The sequence below is a fragment of the Metopolophium dirhodum genome, chromosome 5 (assembly GCF_019925205.1).
Source record: "Metopolophium dirhodum isolate CAU chromosome 5, ASM1992520v1, whole genome shotgun sequence".
In the NCBI taxonomy this organism is placed as follows: domain Eukaryota; kingdom Metazoa; phylum Arthropoda; class Insecta; order Hemiptera; family Aphididae; genus Metopolophium; species Metopolophium dirhodum.
Genome location: NC_083564.1, coordinates 23,978,332 through 23,995,224, shown reverse-complemented (window position 1 = coordinate 23,995,224; position 16,893 = coordinate 23,978,332). Strand labels below are relative to the sequence as shown.

The 16,893-nt window shown below is 37.8% G+C and overlaps 1 protein-coding gene across 1 annotated transcript in view; it reads left to right on the top strand.

Annotated features, from left to right (window-relative positions):
- The window catches only part of LOC132944852 (protein giant-lens), a 30,615-nt gene extending 13,722 nt beyond the window's left edge, over positions 1–16,893 (top strand). The window contains exons 2-4 of the mRNA XM_061014375.1: positions 11,277–11,453; positions 12,940–13,146; positions 15,651–16,893. Coding sequence (XP_060870358.1) covers positions 11,277–11,453; positions 12,940–13,146; positions 15,651–15,869 — 603 coding nt within the window. The 3' untranslated portion in view covers positions 15,870–16,893. The remainder of the gene's footprint in view (positions 1–11,276; positions 11,454–12,939; positions 13,147–15,650) is intronic.

The following is a 16,893-nucleotide window of genomic DNA, read 5'->3' as shown; positions in this document are numbered from 1 at the left end:
AAGGGCGGTGGTCGATCGAAAAAAAAAAATTAAAGAAACGTCTCGTCTTAACTGTTGGAGGGGTAAAAGAGGGTGGACACGAGTACATAATATAATAACATAAGCTATTATAATAAATAACATATTTCAATAGCGTATAATAGGGTAGACACATTAAGGTGCGTCCGATAACGAATTGCGTTCGCTCGTCCCGGCGCGTCCGGTCGCCGTCTCCGGCAATAATATAGACGCGTGTTGAATTGCGGCGCGCGCACAGCGGCGGACGGCGCGCCGAGCGTGGCGAAACGCGTTCCCGGAGACGGCGGCGACGCGTGTGCACAGACATCATGATCGTAACATCGTATATACATCGTAGGTACATACTTTAATACTTATATACATAGACGTCGTATATGCGTGCAGGTACATAGTTATATACATAGACGTCGCATATACGTGCAGGTACATACTTATATACATAGACGTAGCATATACGTAGGTACGCCGTTTTTCTCTGTTCACGACCGGCGCCAAGCGCTGTTATCCGACGTTATTATTATTACGCGGACGTGCCCCGCACGGCGCGGCGTCAGTGGCAGGCGACGGCGAGTGAGTGCAAGGCGACTGCGATATATGTGCGCAGTGGCGACGGACCTCGATTACGCGGCGGCGGCGGCGGGCGACCGGCGGCGGCGACCGTGCGCATGTATATAATATTATACATTATATATATATATATATCTTTACGTGCGATCGAGTGGCGCCCAAATCGCGTCTGAAACCTGTCATTTCCCGCACACGGGGGCGTATATTCCGGTCGCCGTCTCTCTCAGCGACCACGACGACGACGACGACGACGACAGCCCTTCATATTATTATTATTATGTGTATGTATAGACGAACGCGCGCGCTAGTTAACATTATTATATATTGTATACGGGGGGAAAAAAAAAACGAAATTTGTACCGATTAATTATGTAGGTATGCCGGGCGGCGCATTGCCAAACATCGGATACGTCAACATTTTTTTACACGAAAATATTTCACGGCATTCCTCTTTTTTTCGCGTTGCATTCCCTAGCGCGCGCGCGGTCGACGTTCTCTCCCGCCGTTGGAATAAACTCGTCGAAGTCTCCGTCGCCTATATACCAGCTACCTGTGCTCGCTGCAGTGTATCTTATGTATATATGTTGGTTCATCATAAACCATATTATAATTGTTTGTGAATTTCGAACAGTCTCGACGCGCATCGGCGCGGAAAGCTTCGCGAACCGCACGGCCCGCGCGAGACTGCAGCCCGAGGGCTGCACACCCGTTCGTCGATTTCCGAACGAGAAACGTATTCCGCAGAGTCTGATTTGGTATAGTGTGTATACCGGTACACTTCCTCTATACACTATTATTGTACGGCACGCACGGGAATATTTTATAATGTTACATATTATATCTGGACCGGGATGGTGAGCGGCGCCACTATATTATATTATTATAATATTTAGGTCGAAATACCGCGGCGAGCCACGTCTGTCGTGTTGCGTTCTTCGTACACCGTACCTATTATGTACCAGCTGTATACGCGCGTATACATACGTAGGTGATACACGTCGACTTTGAGAAAAAAAAAAAGGACGCGACGAACTAAACTAGGTTACCTGCACGGTGCGCATAATAGCTGGTACAATGTATGTATAATAATAATAATAATACAATGTATATGTACACTTGCCGCGATCTTCGCCGGGGCGCGATTATGTGTGGACAGGTACACGCGCAAGTAACCCCGACGGACAGCTGCAGCGCGCCTATATAGCCGGCGGATAAGGACAATCGGCGCACATTCAGTGGCGGCCGACCCCATATGCATACATATACATATTATTATTATTATACTTGCACATATATCATATTCATGCTTGTATGTGTGTGTGTGTGTGTGTGTACAATCACTGCGCACATATTATTATATTATATATATATATACGTAAAAATATTATATGTATTTTTACATATATATATATATTCGGCGAGTTCCTCTTCTTCCTGCGCGCCATTGTCGTCGTCGTCGTCGTCCCGTTGAATGGCGCGCGGTAGTTGTTTTTATTCCGATTGTTTACCGCGAAAAAAAGCAGAGAAAAATTCTCCCACGATCGTCGTCGCGCATTCAACCGCCGGCGGGTGGCCCCACGTGTTGTGGTCGGGGGTGGTGCGCACTTCCTCGTATCGTTGTCGTATGCAAATAATAATAATAATAATAATAATAATAATAGTTTTCTTTACGGCGAACACACGTGCACCGTATATTATAATATTATTTTGCACAACATCGCGCGGCCTGCTGCGGCGGATCATTCGATCACAACTCATTATTTAAAACGATATATTTATTATATTACACATCGATATTGATCGCGATTATCGTTTTATCGAGGATATAAATGCGACCTGACCTTAAAAAAAATATATTAGCCCGCCGTACCCACTGCAACGCGTACCTATATACATTTCGCGATCATAATAATATACGCTGATGATATCCAGACCGATTCGTATTACATACTATATTTATCCGCGCGAGAGCAAACGCAAACACTAAACCGGTGCACACTTGTGTGTGTGTGTGTGTGTGTGTGTGTACACAAGAGTGTATTATTATATATTATGAGTTGTCAATCGCGGCGGCGGGCAACAGGTGATTGATGAGTCGCCGCGTCGTCGTCATCTCGTCGCGAGCGCGCACGCGGCCAGAGGAAACAGGTGAGGCGGTGTGTCCGACCGTGACGTCGCGTTTCCGGTTATAATTTTTTTTGGCGCGCATCGAACGCCGCACACACGCGCGCGCGCGCGCTCACGGAATACAACAATAATAATAATAATGTGTACCGCGGCGGCTGTGTGTGTATAATGGACGGAACGTACTCGGCGGAGTCGTGCTGCAAGCCGCGAGACCAGAGGAAAACCAGTTCCGAGCGCGCGCACGGAAACCCTTCGCCGCCCCGCGCGAAGACGGAACCGGTCGCACGGCATGGATCCCCCGGGTGGCGGCGGCGCGCGCTTGTCCGACCGTTCGTTCCGTGAATGGAATGTCACGTGCGATCCGCTGCGCGCGCGCGCTCGCGAGCGCTCTTACAGCGTCTCCGACGTCGCCGCGCGCGGGCCGTGCGGTGGCGATCTCTCTCGTTCGTCCGAGACGGTTTCCCCTGCCGGAGCGCGTCCTCCCTCTGGCGGTTACCCACCCCGGCCCGCCCGCGCAGTGTCCGTCCAAAACGGAATAATAATATAAAAATAATGATAATAATAAAAAAAAACGAGAATGAAAATAATAACAATATAATGATATAAAAACCGTGTACACCAGCCCCCCCCTCCTACCCCAACCCTGCCACGAATCGCGCCGTGTCCATTCACTGACGCTCGCCGACCGATCTTTTTACGCCGCGCGCGCCGTCGTCGTCGCATCAATGAAAATCGACTGCGACCGGCGGCGGCGGCGGCGACGATTCAATAAAAAAGATGAAAAAAAAAAAAAACGCGCCAGCGCGTGCGCGTTTTTTTACCTCTTCCTGTCGCGCGGCCGTCGTCGTTACAGTACATTGTTGCGTATCGCATATTCTATATAAAATATAATATCTATTGAATCATATTATTATATATACGAGCAGTGTTGTATATATGTATATACCCATTTCGGGTTTTTTTTTTTTTTTTTACCTCATCGTCTTTGACATTTTTCAACGTTTCTCCGAGTTTTCTGTCGTAACCACCATCTGGTCAATTATTATATGTATATAGGCATACGCCGCTGACATTGCGTGTGTATATTATTGTGTGTGTGTGTACGAAGTTATTTTTATTATTATTATTTTTTTTTTTTTTTTGATCGTTTTTTTTTCGAATTTTATCAACTATATGGACGGTTTCAAACACGATAATGATTGTTTTTTTTTTTTTATTTCAACATTTCAAATATACTATTACTTACGTATTATTATGTAGCCTTCTGCGGGTTTGTTCCGTGCCAATGTTGTTGAGAACTCTTTGTTTTGACGTCCGCGATAGAGTGTAAAACTGTACTTATACCTGTATATTGTAAGACATACAAAGTCTCTACTCGTAGGACCATAATGTTTTGTAGTACCTATGGATACAGTTTTTGATAATACCTTTTATTATATATTGCTGTTGAGACGATTTATCACAGTCCACGACTATTTGTTGTAGCTTCAGTATGGATCTGAAATTCTGAAATTATTACACGGCACCTATATATATCTGCTGCGATTATTTAAAACCAAAATATCACGAAACTATGTTAATTTAATTTAACCCGAATATACCGACACGATCATTATTATATGAATTAGTATAATTTTTATATTAGCTTCAGTGTGTATGTTGCGGATTGCAGCCCAACGAAAACAAAATATAGGCTCAATAATAATTATATATTCAATATTAAAAGAACACGATATAAGTACGAACGCATACAATCAAAATTTACATCACATCAAAAAAATATGTTAATAAGCATATGCCAATAGATTATAGCATAATATAATAATATATTTTTATACCATCATCAATTATACGTTTTATATGAATGAAACCGGGAAAACATAATACATCGCATACGGTCGTTTTACCTATAACCAAAACGTCCGGACTCCATAATAATATATTATGTACCTATATACTACGAGTTACACAACAATATAGACTTACATTATTATGACCAGTGGATTTCCTGTAGCAGCAGATGTTGTGGACTCGGATAGACGCGTGATGCGTATTCACAAATTCTATAATACATTATTATAAATTACAATGTTCGGTGTCAGTGTCGCAGTTATAATGCGATGGGCGGAGGGAGTCCGAAGGGGATGTTACTTGGTCGCACACTCTTCCAAAAAACTCTATTCACGACGAAAAAACGGCTTGTAGAAAAAATTGTATGCATACGCAGGGACAGTTGTAGACTATAGAAATAATACATTAATTTTATTATAAAATATTATATATATATATGTAGGTATATTTAACAACGGACGAGTAACAATGCCCAATAGGTAACTTTTTGGAATATTGTGGCCCATTCAATTAGGCATGTCTGTTTTAATCATTAACCAAAATCAGTAGGTTTACTTAGGTATTGCATTTTGTAATAAAATATTATTTTTTTTTTGTTTACAAAAAATCTCTTAACCCCGCAAAAAAATCGTATCCACTACACTGATATAGATAATTTAACACAATACCTACACGTGACATCGTGTCATGTGTGTACCTTACGTTATACTATTGTGAATATTGTTCGTTTGTTAATATATATAATATATAATAAATTATAAACACTCACACACACACACATATATGGAGAAGCCATTAGGTAATATTATAATATTAGAGTAATAATGTCTGTATAAAAGTAAAATAATATGTTACACGTTATCATACGACGCGTGTGCATAGGTACTTCAGTCAGTTGCGGCTACAAGACCAGTGGGGGGTGGGGGGTCGCCCTCGCTCTTGAACAGTTTTCTTTCAACACACCTGATTGTAATATTTTATAATTTCGTTTATAGTATAAACTCTATACGGTTGTAGTGTAATTATAATTTCGAGGTGTTGGCCGGAAATATGATTTCACATAATTCGAATCCATCATAAATATAACCTACTGACGGTCAAGTGTATCACATAAATATATTTTAAAAACCCACCCCCTCTCCGTGAACGACTCCTGGATCAATTTATGGATCAACTACTGTCGATGCACGGCGCATTAGTTTAATGAGAACATCCGTAAACATAATATATAAATTGCAACTATATATAATTTCATATATTATACGTCACTGCGGAACTCGTGCACTGCAATGCGCAAGTATTTTAATACAATCTTATGCCTATATTGATACACACTAGCGTGGCGTACTCCCGCGCGATGCACGTGCGTATATAAATATAATAAAAATTTATAAAATATATTATTTAAACGTGTACGGTGTACCTATATAGTGTGTGTGTGTGTGTGTGTGTGTGTGTGTGTGTGTGTGTGTGTGTGTGTGTGTGTGTGTGTGTTTTTGCGCAACGGATTTGTTTGCGTCTTGCGCCGCCGATGTGTCGAATACTTGAGCCCATGCCAACAGGGCCGGCGCGATCAATTTTTTTTTGTAAGGGGGCGGACTAGGTAAAAAATCGTGCCAAATCAATTTTTAATCACCGAATAACGACGACGCAAGCGCATTTATATATACGCAAATATATCTAATATTATACACATACAATAATATAGCAATTTAATATAATAATATAATATATTGTCATGTCACCGTCGTGTGCAAATAACGCCACGTGGGACGACGGAAATTTCGATGTCGGAAAAAAAAAAAACGTTATTACTAAAAACGAATAGAGTACATTTCGCAGTTTCGCACGGAAATGTGCATGTGCAATAACAACAAAACACAATGACGTAACACGTTTCGACGCCAAATACGACGTCATATTATTATTATTATTATGCTATCAATATTTTTTTTTTCCATTTAATTGCGACGGAACCGGAATTAAGTATGATATACACGACCACTCCACGTAGTGGAGTTCATATTAGTGGTACAGGTACACGTGCAGACGACTTTAAAATATGGTGGCTCGCGGTTTCTCGTTAAAGATTACTATGCTACCTACGGGGTTTGACGTGAATCGGTCGGTATTATTATCACTGCAATTAAATTTCCGCTCGTGCCACCTGTAGACGGAATAGGAACAAGTAAGATTTGTTTTTTCTTTCGAACAATCCAAATCCGTAAAAAAATATGATTTTCAGCGGCGAAGAGAAAGCCGGCAACTTAAAATTCTTCAAATATATATAAACATGTTATTTTATACAGATAAAGACGTAAAGCAATCACCCCGTACACGGTTGCGGGAATTTATCGTACGCGGTGAGACATTTATTGTTTTGTGATAACGTGAGTAAAAAACATAATAATAACAACGTTCGATATCATGTGCGTTTGATTATTGTACGACACTTTGAATAACAAATTACAAACTATACACACCTTACGTGTCGAATAGTGTAATACCAATGATTGTTTGGTGGTAAAAACGCCTTCGGTGCGGACGTCCGATCGAATAACCAATGCAATTTTCAAATCGACACGCGTCACCGCCGTTTTCGGCGACAAAAGCATATTATTCGAGTCGCATAATATTAATCATAACGTGTTGATTATGTCATGCGTTTATTGTAATAATATTTTAATCGTTGAAAAAACTCAAAAGAGTACACGTGCGGTTTTCTATCTATATGTGCATTATCATCTCAACACGTTCGCCGTATAAGTACGTATTATACATAACATCGTATAAACTACAACGCACAAATAGCGCGAGAAAACAATAAAAATAGATACAATCCTTTTACTACGAAATTAATATGTTATTTACGTTCCTTTTGAAGAACCGAATGGAAATAATAATATGATAACAATAACGAATGATTCGTATAGGTACCTACCATATACCTACCTACACGCGCATATATTACACACACACACACACACACACATAATACACATTATATAACACGCACTGATATATTTTATTGTTTTGTATTCACGAGATTATAATATATTATATTATATTATATTATATTCCATGACGTATCGGTTTGATCGTGTGAACTATTTATATCCGCTCACACTAAAAATATATTATAATAACGCAGAAATACAATATCGTGATGCGAATGGGTATAGGTACTATATTTTGAGTATGTTATATAATATGTCACATACAACCATTATCTGTTCACGATACACCTTTTTGACTATACAAACTCGCACGGTATTGAACGAAATCTAGATTCTGGTTTTCTCCACCCCTTGCACTCGTTCGCGTCATCCCCCAGATGCAATCACTGCTGCAGTATATATTATTATAGTCAACACGGTCTATTGCATTCTGTATAAACACACACACTACACGAACAGATTATAATATTATAATTATTTGAAACAGCCAAGAGTCGATGACACAATATTATGTCTTATGGATATTTAAACATATTTTTCAAACGAGAGTTGTTATTCCGATTGATGTTACACCTTCGGCCCTGCGCCCCTGTATATATATATTATTATACATGTTTGAGTGGAGTTGCGCGCACGCTGTATACTCTTGTAACTTTGCACGATGACTACAACGCCTGTCAACGTTTTTTTTACAACGTCGAATAATACAAACGAGCTTACGCGTACGTCACACGAATCTTTGGTAAAATACGAAATCTTTTGCAGACAACGTGCCATCTGCAACATTGCCATCATATTATACGCATAGGTAATAACACTGAGTAATGAGTGTCATATAATTATACACATATGATGCGTTAATACTATGTATTACATAATATTATATACTATGTTAGGTTTGAGGCTTGAAGAACACAATAATATACGTCATATCGTATTTTAGTTAATGAATACCAAAATATATAGGCGTATAAATACGGCCTTCAGACGTTATGTGGATATGTTATTCAGACGTTTTAATAACTCTACTCTGCTCGCGAACACCGAGTTTTTTCGTTGATTTTTTAATTTAAAAAAAAAATACCGCACATGATATCTTTAAAATTGAATCGCACTCTCTTTTAATTCCGTATACAATATATTTACGAGATATTTACCCAAGAAATAGTTTTCTGACTGATCTACGTCAACTTGATTTTACGCCATTAGATTATACATGCACGCGCAGTGAGAGACGGTTCGAGATAAAACAAACCTCAGCGTGACGTCTTCTACTTAATCCAAACGACTTACATAACACGCGAATGTTACGGGTTGGGATGTACTATTCGATAACTTGTTTTATGTATATATTTACTACCAAATGGACAAATCTCTTTCGCTACGGAGCGATGTCCGTCGATCGCTACTAATAATTTAATTATAATAATAATATATTCAGATCCATAATAATATTATATCGAGCCCGTCCCTGCAGCTGTTCGGGCGCGAAGCGGATTGTGTAATTTTACAAGTTAAAATGTTAAATAATAATACATTAAAAAACTTTAAACTGCATTTTCTCTCTATTCCTCAATATCTCATGTAGGCGATATGAAGACCGATAGTAATTGGGGGGGGGGGAGGGGGGTCGGTTCTACCGACGTGACAATACCTTAGATATCTAGTAAATACTGACGATTACCATATAGCCACTCGCCTTTTGCGACTATCGGTTACTATAATGCTTTACAGACATAAAGGTAAGCCTAACAATGACATTATATAATATTATAACATGTCCAATTAACTGTGATGCCACGGGTCACAATAAAATGAAAAATATCACACAGCTGTAGCCGCACGTCGATGCGTGCAGCAGCTTTTGGTAAACAGTTCCATGTTTTATGAAAAACTCGACACTCATTAGTGTTATCACCCTGCACGTACATAAAATACGTGTTATCACAAACAATGGGTCGTTTCAAAGTATGCACCTATAATGTAACGCACGACAATCGTATTTCTCGGCACACGTCTAGACGTTTTTTAATGTATTATATCCACTACCCTAACCGACTCGAACTAAATTGACACCAAAGTTTATCAAAAAATATAAAGAATTACGACGTGGTTGTGTATAGGCACATTCTGATAGTCGTGACGACATTGAAAATAACGACCTACTTTAAACAAGAAAAAATGCATTAAGTCACCTTATTTTTTATATCGTATAAAAAATACGTTCTAAATAAATTCTTAGTATTAGATAGTTGCATTATTATCCTTATTATTTACGCTAGTACTAATCAAATCATTTCAATAAACATAATATATTATTATACACTGTATATGCGTATGTCTCATGGCTGTATATAATAATATATTGACTGCAGTTGTAACTTGTAATGCGCAGCAAATTATTATGACACAATATTATGGAGAAAAAAAAACGATTGATGCGTAAATGAATTATTTGTGATGAATAACAAACAGATTGCATTAACATAAATAATATTACTGTATAAGCGACTGAGCAACACGTGGCGGTTAATTCTAAATAGCGTAATAAATTAATCATCTTGTTGTAATATCGCGGGCGGCTAAGATTTGATTAAATATTAATTTTTTTATATCTAATCTGAATTTGTTTGTAGCTAGTATACTATAGATAAATAATTTTATCTAATATAATATTATAGATGGTATAGCACGTGATATCAGCAGAGCCCTAGGGATTTCGGGGCCAGGGGCTAATGTTTTGGTCAGACCTCTCAACTTATATTATAATTTCAGTTTTTCACACAATATCGGTTTTTTATATTCTATTTATTTTAAGATTATAAATACATTATACCATAACTCTATAAGTATAAGTATAATTATTTAATGTTGATTGGTACAAATAAAACGTATATGATTGTATTGCAGTAATATATATGGGGGGCTCCTACTTATGTTGGGGCACAGAGCTGCAGCCTCCTAGTCCCCCCGCCCCCCTTAAGTAGGGATCTGAGTATCTGTGGTATCCGAGGAATATTAATTTTGGTGTTGATCGACTCATTAACAAAAAAAAAAAAAATTAAACACGAATATTTCATTTCGATGACATCACAACTTGATCGTTGCAGATGCTCGAACCATATAAACAATAAAAGACTGCAATAAATTATAACATCGTGAAAACGGTCGAAGTCTCTAATAACTATAATATTATAACTATGTAATAAAATAACACTATATCAACTACTATTCATCGCTTGGAATTAAAATCGCTCACGCATCGTATTATTCAAATCCATTATTACGTACCCGCTATGCCTACAACAGCCTACTACTTAAATATTATATTATTTTAATAGTCCATTAATAATATTTCTATTTATTTCGGGGCCATCGCTCGGGTATTAGATTATGGACACACACACACACACACACACACACACACACACACTCACGCGCGCACATACACATAATAGTAATAATATTATATATTATGTATTGAGCTGGTGTATACCTGTACCTGATATGATGCAGTTTCATAAGACATTTCTCCAAACCGAGTGGGTGCGACCCTACGCGCGCGGGTATCGTAATGATATTATTGTTATTATACTGGTTTACTAATTTCATCGTCGTATTATCATATTATTATTATTATTATCATCAACATCATCATCGTCGTCGCGTTGTCGTTATTAATTTGTACATATCCTTACGGTTTCGTAATTTGACGCTCGTGCAATAATCGCATCTGTGTTTTTATTTATATTTCAGAGCTCGGAGGAAGAGTTGCCGGTGTGCGAAAAGTGGGCGGTGTGCAGCAAGGTGGACATGTATCAATGGCCGTGGGTGGAGAGGCAGTGCAGGTGTCCGCCGGGCGTGCCGCCGTGCTCGCAAATGCTGTCGCCGGCTGACGGGCACACCATCACCGACAAAACGAGGCAGTTCAAGGTATAAATAAGCACAAAAAAAAAAAAAGATAAAAAAAATAAAACACGCAAGTCATGAAAATCCACCGCGGCTGGGCCTTACGCGCGCGCGTGCGCCTTACCCCGAAAGCGCCTCTTGCTTGCCGCCGATGTCGCACGATATAATATCATGTTATTGTTATAACTAATATCATATTGTTATATTATGTATAATAATAGTATATTATTATAGTTTACATACCTTATATGTATGTCTGTGCATCACGCACGGTATTGAAATAACGAATATAAGACCCGTCAGAATCATTCCGTTTGATCGATCGTTTCGGATTCGATAAGATTTCAATAATAAAAAAAAAAAAAAAATGCATACACGTCCCCCACCTGTTTTTGTTATCAGCACAATGACTGCTGTTAATGATTTGGGCGCATAAATCCACGAGCATGTGAACCCACGACGGCGAATAATAAATTATTGTGTGTGCATCAATCTAAATGATCATTCGCCCGGGGCATCGTCACCCCTCCTTTTATCCTATTATAATGCATATTTATTCAAATCCTGATTTTTGGAATTTCAAACCACCTACCTATAATGGATAGTTAAAATTTAAAGACCGTGTACTTTTATATGCATAGATATTTTTATATAAATTTACTAGTGTCCCGTGGGCCTTGGCTCTTCAAACATATTATTTCTAACCGCCCTTTTTCACTGTAAATTGTTGAGCACGTGATGTTTTTGGAAAATATCGATGAAACCTAATCAAAATTCGAAATCATAATTTCTGGGTTAGGCGTATTACTCTAACTATATTTATCTACAAAGGAGTTTAAGGACATTTATGTTTAATTATGTGGCATTACTTTTGCATCAAATATTATATAGATCAGAGATGTAATATTTTAGTCTAGTATTTATCATATTCAGACAATTTTTACAAACTATGAAATGTATATCTAATAATTAATAGCTATAATTTTCAGATAACCATATAACCTATTAGCCTTCATATCTTTAACCTATTATCATGATTCATGGACTACTTTCCTCAGTACGTAACCCTTAATAACTCAGGGCCTACTCGTTTGAACTTCGATTTATAAATTATATTCAACACTTAAAATAAAATGTTCTTCTTAAAAGTATATACAGTAAAATAGGTTGTGCTGATTTGAAAAAAAAGTTTGCATTGACACCAGATGAGAAATCCTTAAATAGCATAATATGGTGTTAAAGTATCAACTTGAAAATCTGAATAAATTGAAAGAAAAATAGGGGTGAGCAATAATAGTTCTAAATGTACTCTGCATGGCGTGTTTAGTATAGTACAACATTGTCTACGAGCTATACATTTTAATGCATATAAATTATATAAGGGATATACGCAAAGAATTGTATTTTTTCATAGCGTATATTACAATATATTTAATTTTTTTATACTAACCTACTATATAATATTCTTATACTTTAAAACGATATTAATAATATCTTAATTCCCATCTAGCTATGCGAGCCCATCAAGATGTTGCCCAAATGTCGTTACTTCCGCGACATGGCGTGGACACTGCGCAGCGAGGGAAACGGTACGCTGCAGACGGTCCACTGTCACTGTCCCAAGGGTTCGGTCGCCTACCTGCTGAAGCGGCAAGCGTACCAGACCGAGTCCAAACAGATCGGTTACCAGTACTCGTTCGCATGCTCCCCGCAGAGCGTAAGTACCAGTGCATACCATATATACAGTTAATGTGTTGAAATCATTGAAAAAGCGTCCGGTTGAGAATCGATTTTTAGGGTGGGTCCAACATAGGCATTGTAGACCCCATATCCAACATGTGAATTAACCCACCCGAACAGACACTTCGGCAGTCGAATAATCATATTTTATAGTTGACTATCGATGTAATATTTATCTTCCATCGCCATATTTTGTATCGAATATAATATATACCTACACCTTACACAATATAATGGTCCTTTCTTGGGGTTTTGTTCAATATTAAATATATATGTAATATATTTATACAATGTATATTTGTGCGAAAATTATGTCGGGTCGCATAAAAAAATCACCAAAAACATTTGACGAATAATTAGCGAGCTGATAATCCCTTACGAGTGATTGGACGGTTGGTCCATTAAAGATTAACCAACACGGCCAAAAATCAAATCCTAAATCCGGCCGACGATATTATTGAGTTTGGCAGCCCATCCCGTGGATTATAATAAGGTAAAATGGTAAGTACATTAAATTCGTTCAGTTCACACGTGCGGTTACGTTTAAAAAAAAAATCTTAACCGATTCAGCGTATATGCGCCCCACAGAGTAGTCGAGTTTCGCGGTGCAAAGCGTACTGGTACTTGCCGGAAAAGCTATATTTACACGACACGCGGATACTCCATATTAAAACATATTTCAATGGTGTCATTATATAATATAATAGCACGCCTTCCGAGCATCACAAAAGATTTTTTTTGTCGAAGGGAAAAAATAATAATGACGTTGTTTCATCGAGTGGCCGCTAGCTGGTACTCGCACGGGGACTTTATACTATCAATTATTATTATATAAGAGCGATACCGATACGAGCCCGCGTGAACCATACGCTGATGAATTTACCGTCTGTTCTATAGTGTATTCTGTCTGAACTACAAAACAACAATAATAATAATTGGATGGCGTCGAATTAACTCTCGCAAAGGATCCGGGACCATTGAATAGACGTCGTGGCGTTATATAGAATTATAATATAGGTAGTCATCAACAGAATTGGCGACTAGGGGACGATGATGTGAATTAATAATTAAACGCCGTATTATATTTTCAAAATATTCATGTAATAAATATCATTAATTATTTTATCAGAAGGCGGAACTCGCTTAAATGTTTATTACTTTAATTTTTATCTGCTGCGTATAAGGCGTATAATATAGTTCATCTGCAGAGTATAATAATCATATAGTAAATATACCTACTCCAAGTGGAGGCTAATCGAATTTGGAAAAATAATTTATATGAACATTTTTGTACGTGCAATATCGATGTTATATATATATATATATTTTTTTTTTATTGGATAACCCGCGGCAACATAGGCCATTGGGTGTGGGGGAGGGCACTGTAGGTTTTTAAATTGGGTAGGTTAGTACACGTGTGTGTTGTGTTTTGGCAGAATTTCTAATGGGGCACCCGTAGGTTTCTGCCGTGCCCCGGGTGGGGGGATGGCGGCACTTGTTCTCCGGACACCGTGACTTGCCCGAAGAAAAATGCCGCCCACGGCCAAGGTATCGAACTCAGGTCGACTGAGTCGCAGCCGACGCCTTAGTCCGCTCGGCCACTCCGTCCCTCCGATGTTATATTTATTATATATGCCTAGGTGTAAAATATAATACAATTAGTGATGTTATTACCGTGGGGGTGAGGGGGGAGTGCAATTGGCAATGAACCCCCTCACCAAAAAAATTATAGTTAAATGATTGCTAAAGATACTGAATACATGCCTCCCCTCCCCCCAGAAAAGTTGAAATTACTATGTTAGTATGTCTAAGTATACTTACAACCGATATAGATTTGCACCCTACCTAACTACATCGTCGTCCGCTATCAAGGTATATGTATTTATAGTATCGATATAGGTCAATGGGGCGTCCTCGTCCTGGGTGTGCGAAGCCAAGGGGCATTTGATCCCTCTTTCAGAGAAATTGGTCTGAGAACGCGTAGTCACTGACTTTTAGCAATTTGTCGGAATAAAAATATAGTGCAGTTAAATTTCAAAAAAATTTTTGTACAGCGGAACCTCGATAAGTCGAAATTTGTGGAAAACTTTTTTCGATTTATCGACTTATCCACAATCGACTGTAGTTCATTTTATTCAAACCCACGCCACGACTCTCTCAAGCAACATAACGACATCATAATATTATTATGACGTTCTAACACATGCAGTGGCACGGACATGATTTTTGAAAGGGGGGGGATCAAAAAAAGAAAACGACATAGCTAAATGGGAGGGGAAAATTGGAAAATCCCCCACCTTCTCAAAACTTTTTACCAAGGTAACAAAATGCCAATGGGGGGATCTGACCCCCACGTCCCCCCTTGACTACACCACTGACCCCCCCGTAAACGTTTTGGATGATATTATTTATTTATTTTTTGCGTTATACCTAGCTACTCCGTATATCGTTATAATCTGGATTCGCTTTTTCGTTTTACAGAGGCTCCGGTGCCAGCGTAAAGAACCTTGCCGACTGTTCACCGTGCGCAAGCGACAGGAGATGGTGGACGAGGTGAATACCAACACGCTGTGCCAGTGCCCGCCGGAACACGCGTGTCCGTCCCATCACTCGGACGCGGGAGTGATTCAGAGTAAGAACTACTCGGAGGAGAACATCCGGACGTACAGCGGATATTGTATGCAACCATCGGCCAACTAAACCAGCACCCACGTACCCTCGCTCATACCCCTTCAGCCCTTAAACAGCCCGGCCACGTGGAGAGTAACCGACCACGAAGGGAACCTTTTTTTTTTTGAAAAATTACTTTGATTAATAAATTCGTCAATATTTTTGTCATTACGACGATATCATTACAAACAAATGATGATGATACATAATATCAATACACAATGTATACATATTATTTATTATTCTTAAAATTTTATATTTTCCGGTGGACAAAACGAAATTACACGGAATATCACTCGATTTTAACTAAATAGGTAGGGACTCATTTCCAGAGGTTATTTAGATATATATATTTCTCTTTGTTTTGTTGTAATAAATCAAAATAGAAGAGCATTTTTTTCCTACAGAAATTACAAATTATTTATATTTTATTCAACTAAATTATTTTTATACCAAAATCATTAAGATAAATATTAATATTAATAATATATGTTTTATCGTGTAAATATTTTACTACGTCGATAATGGTTTATTATTATTATTCTTTTTTTTTATATGATGTTCTTGTTATTTAAATGTTTAGAATGTTTTTCTTTTAGACTTTATTATAGGACTATTATTATTATTATTATTATTTTTTTTTTTTAATGAAAAACATCATTATTTTTACCTTTATTGTAATCTTGTGTAAATAATTATTATCATTTTAGAATTTGAGTGAGTTGTACAATACATTTATTTCTTGTGAAATTTTAAAGACGTTGATTATCAAAAAAAAAAAAACAAATATTTTTATTAAAACTTACAAATACATATCGAGTTTATTAATGTTTGTATTCTGTTAAATGCATACATATTAAATTAATCGTAGATATTGTCCATAATTTTTTCAACATCAGACAACACATATAACAATATATTATTATGCTGTTTGTCATTTAAAATTTTGTGTTATTAGTTATTAAGACTATGTACCTATTTCTATTATGTCACCGTTGAATTTATTAAATGAAAATGTACAAGGGTGTTGTCGTTTACAACCTAAACTATAAAT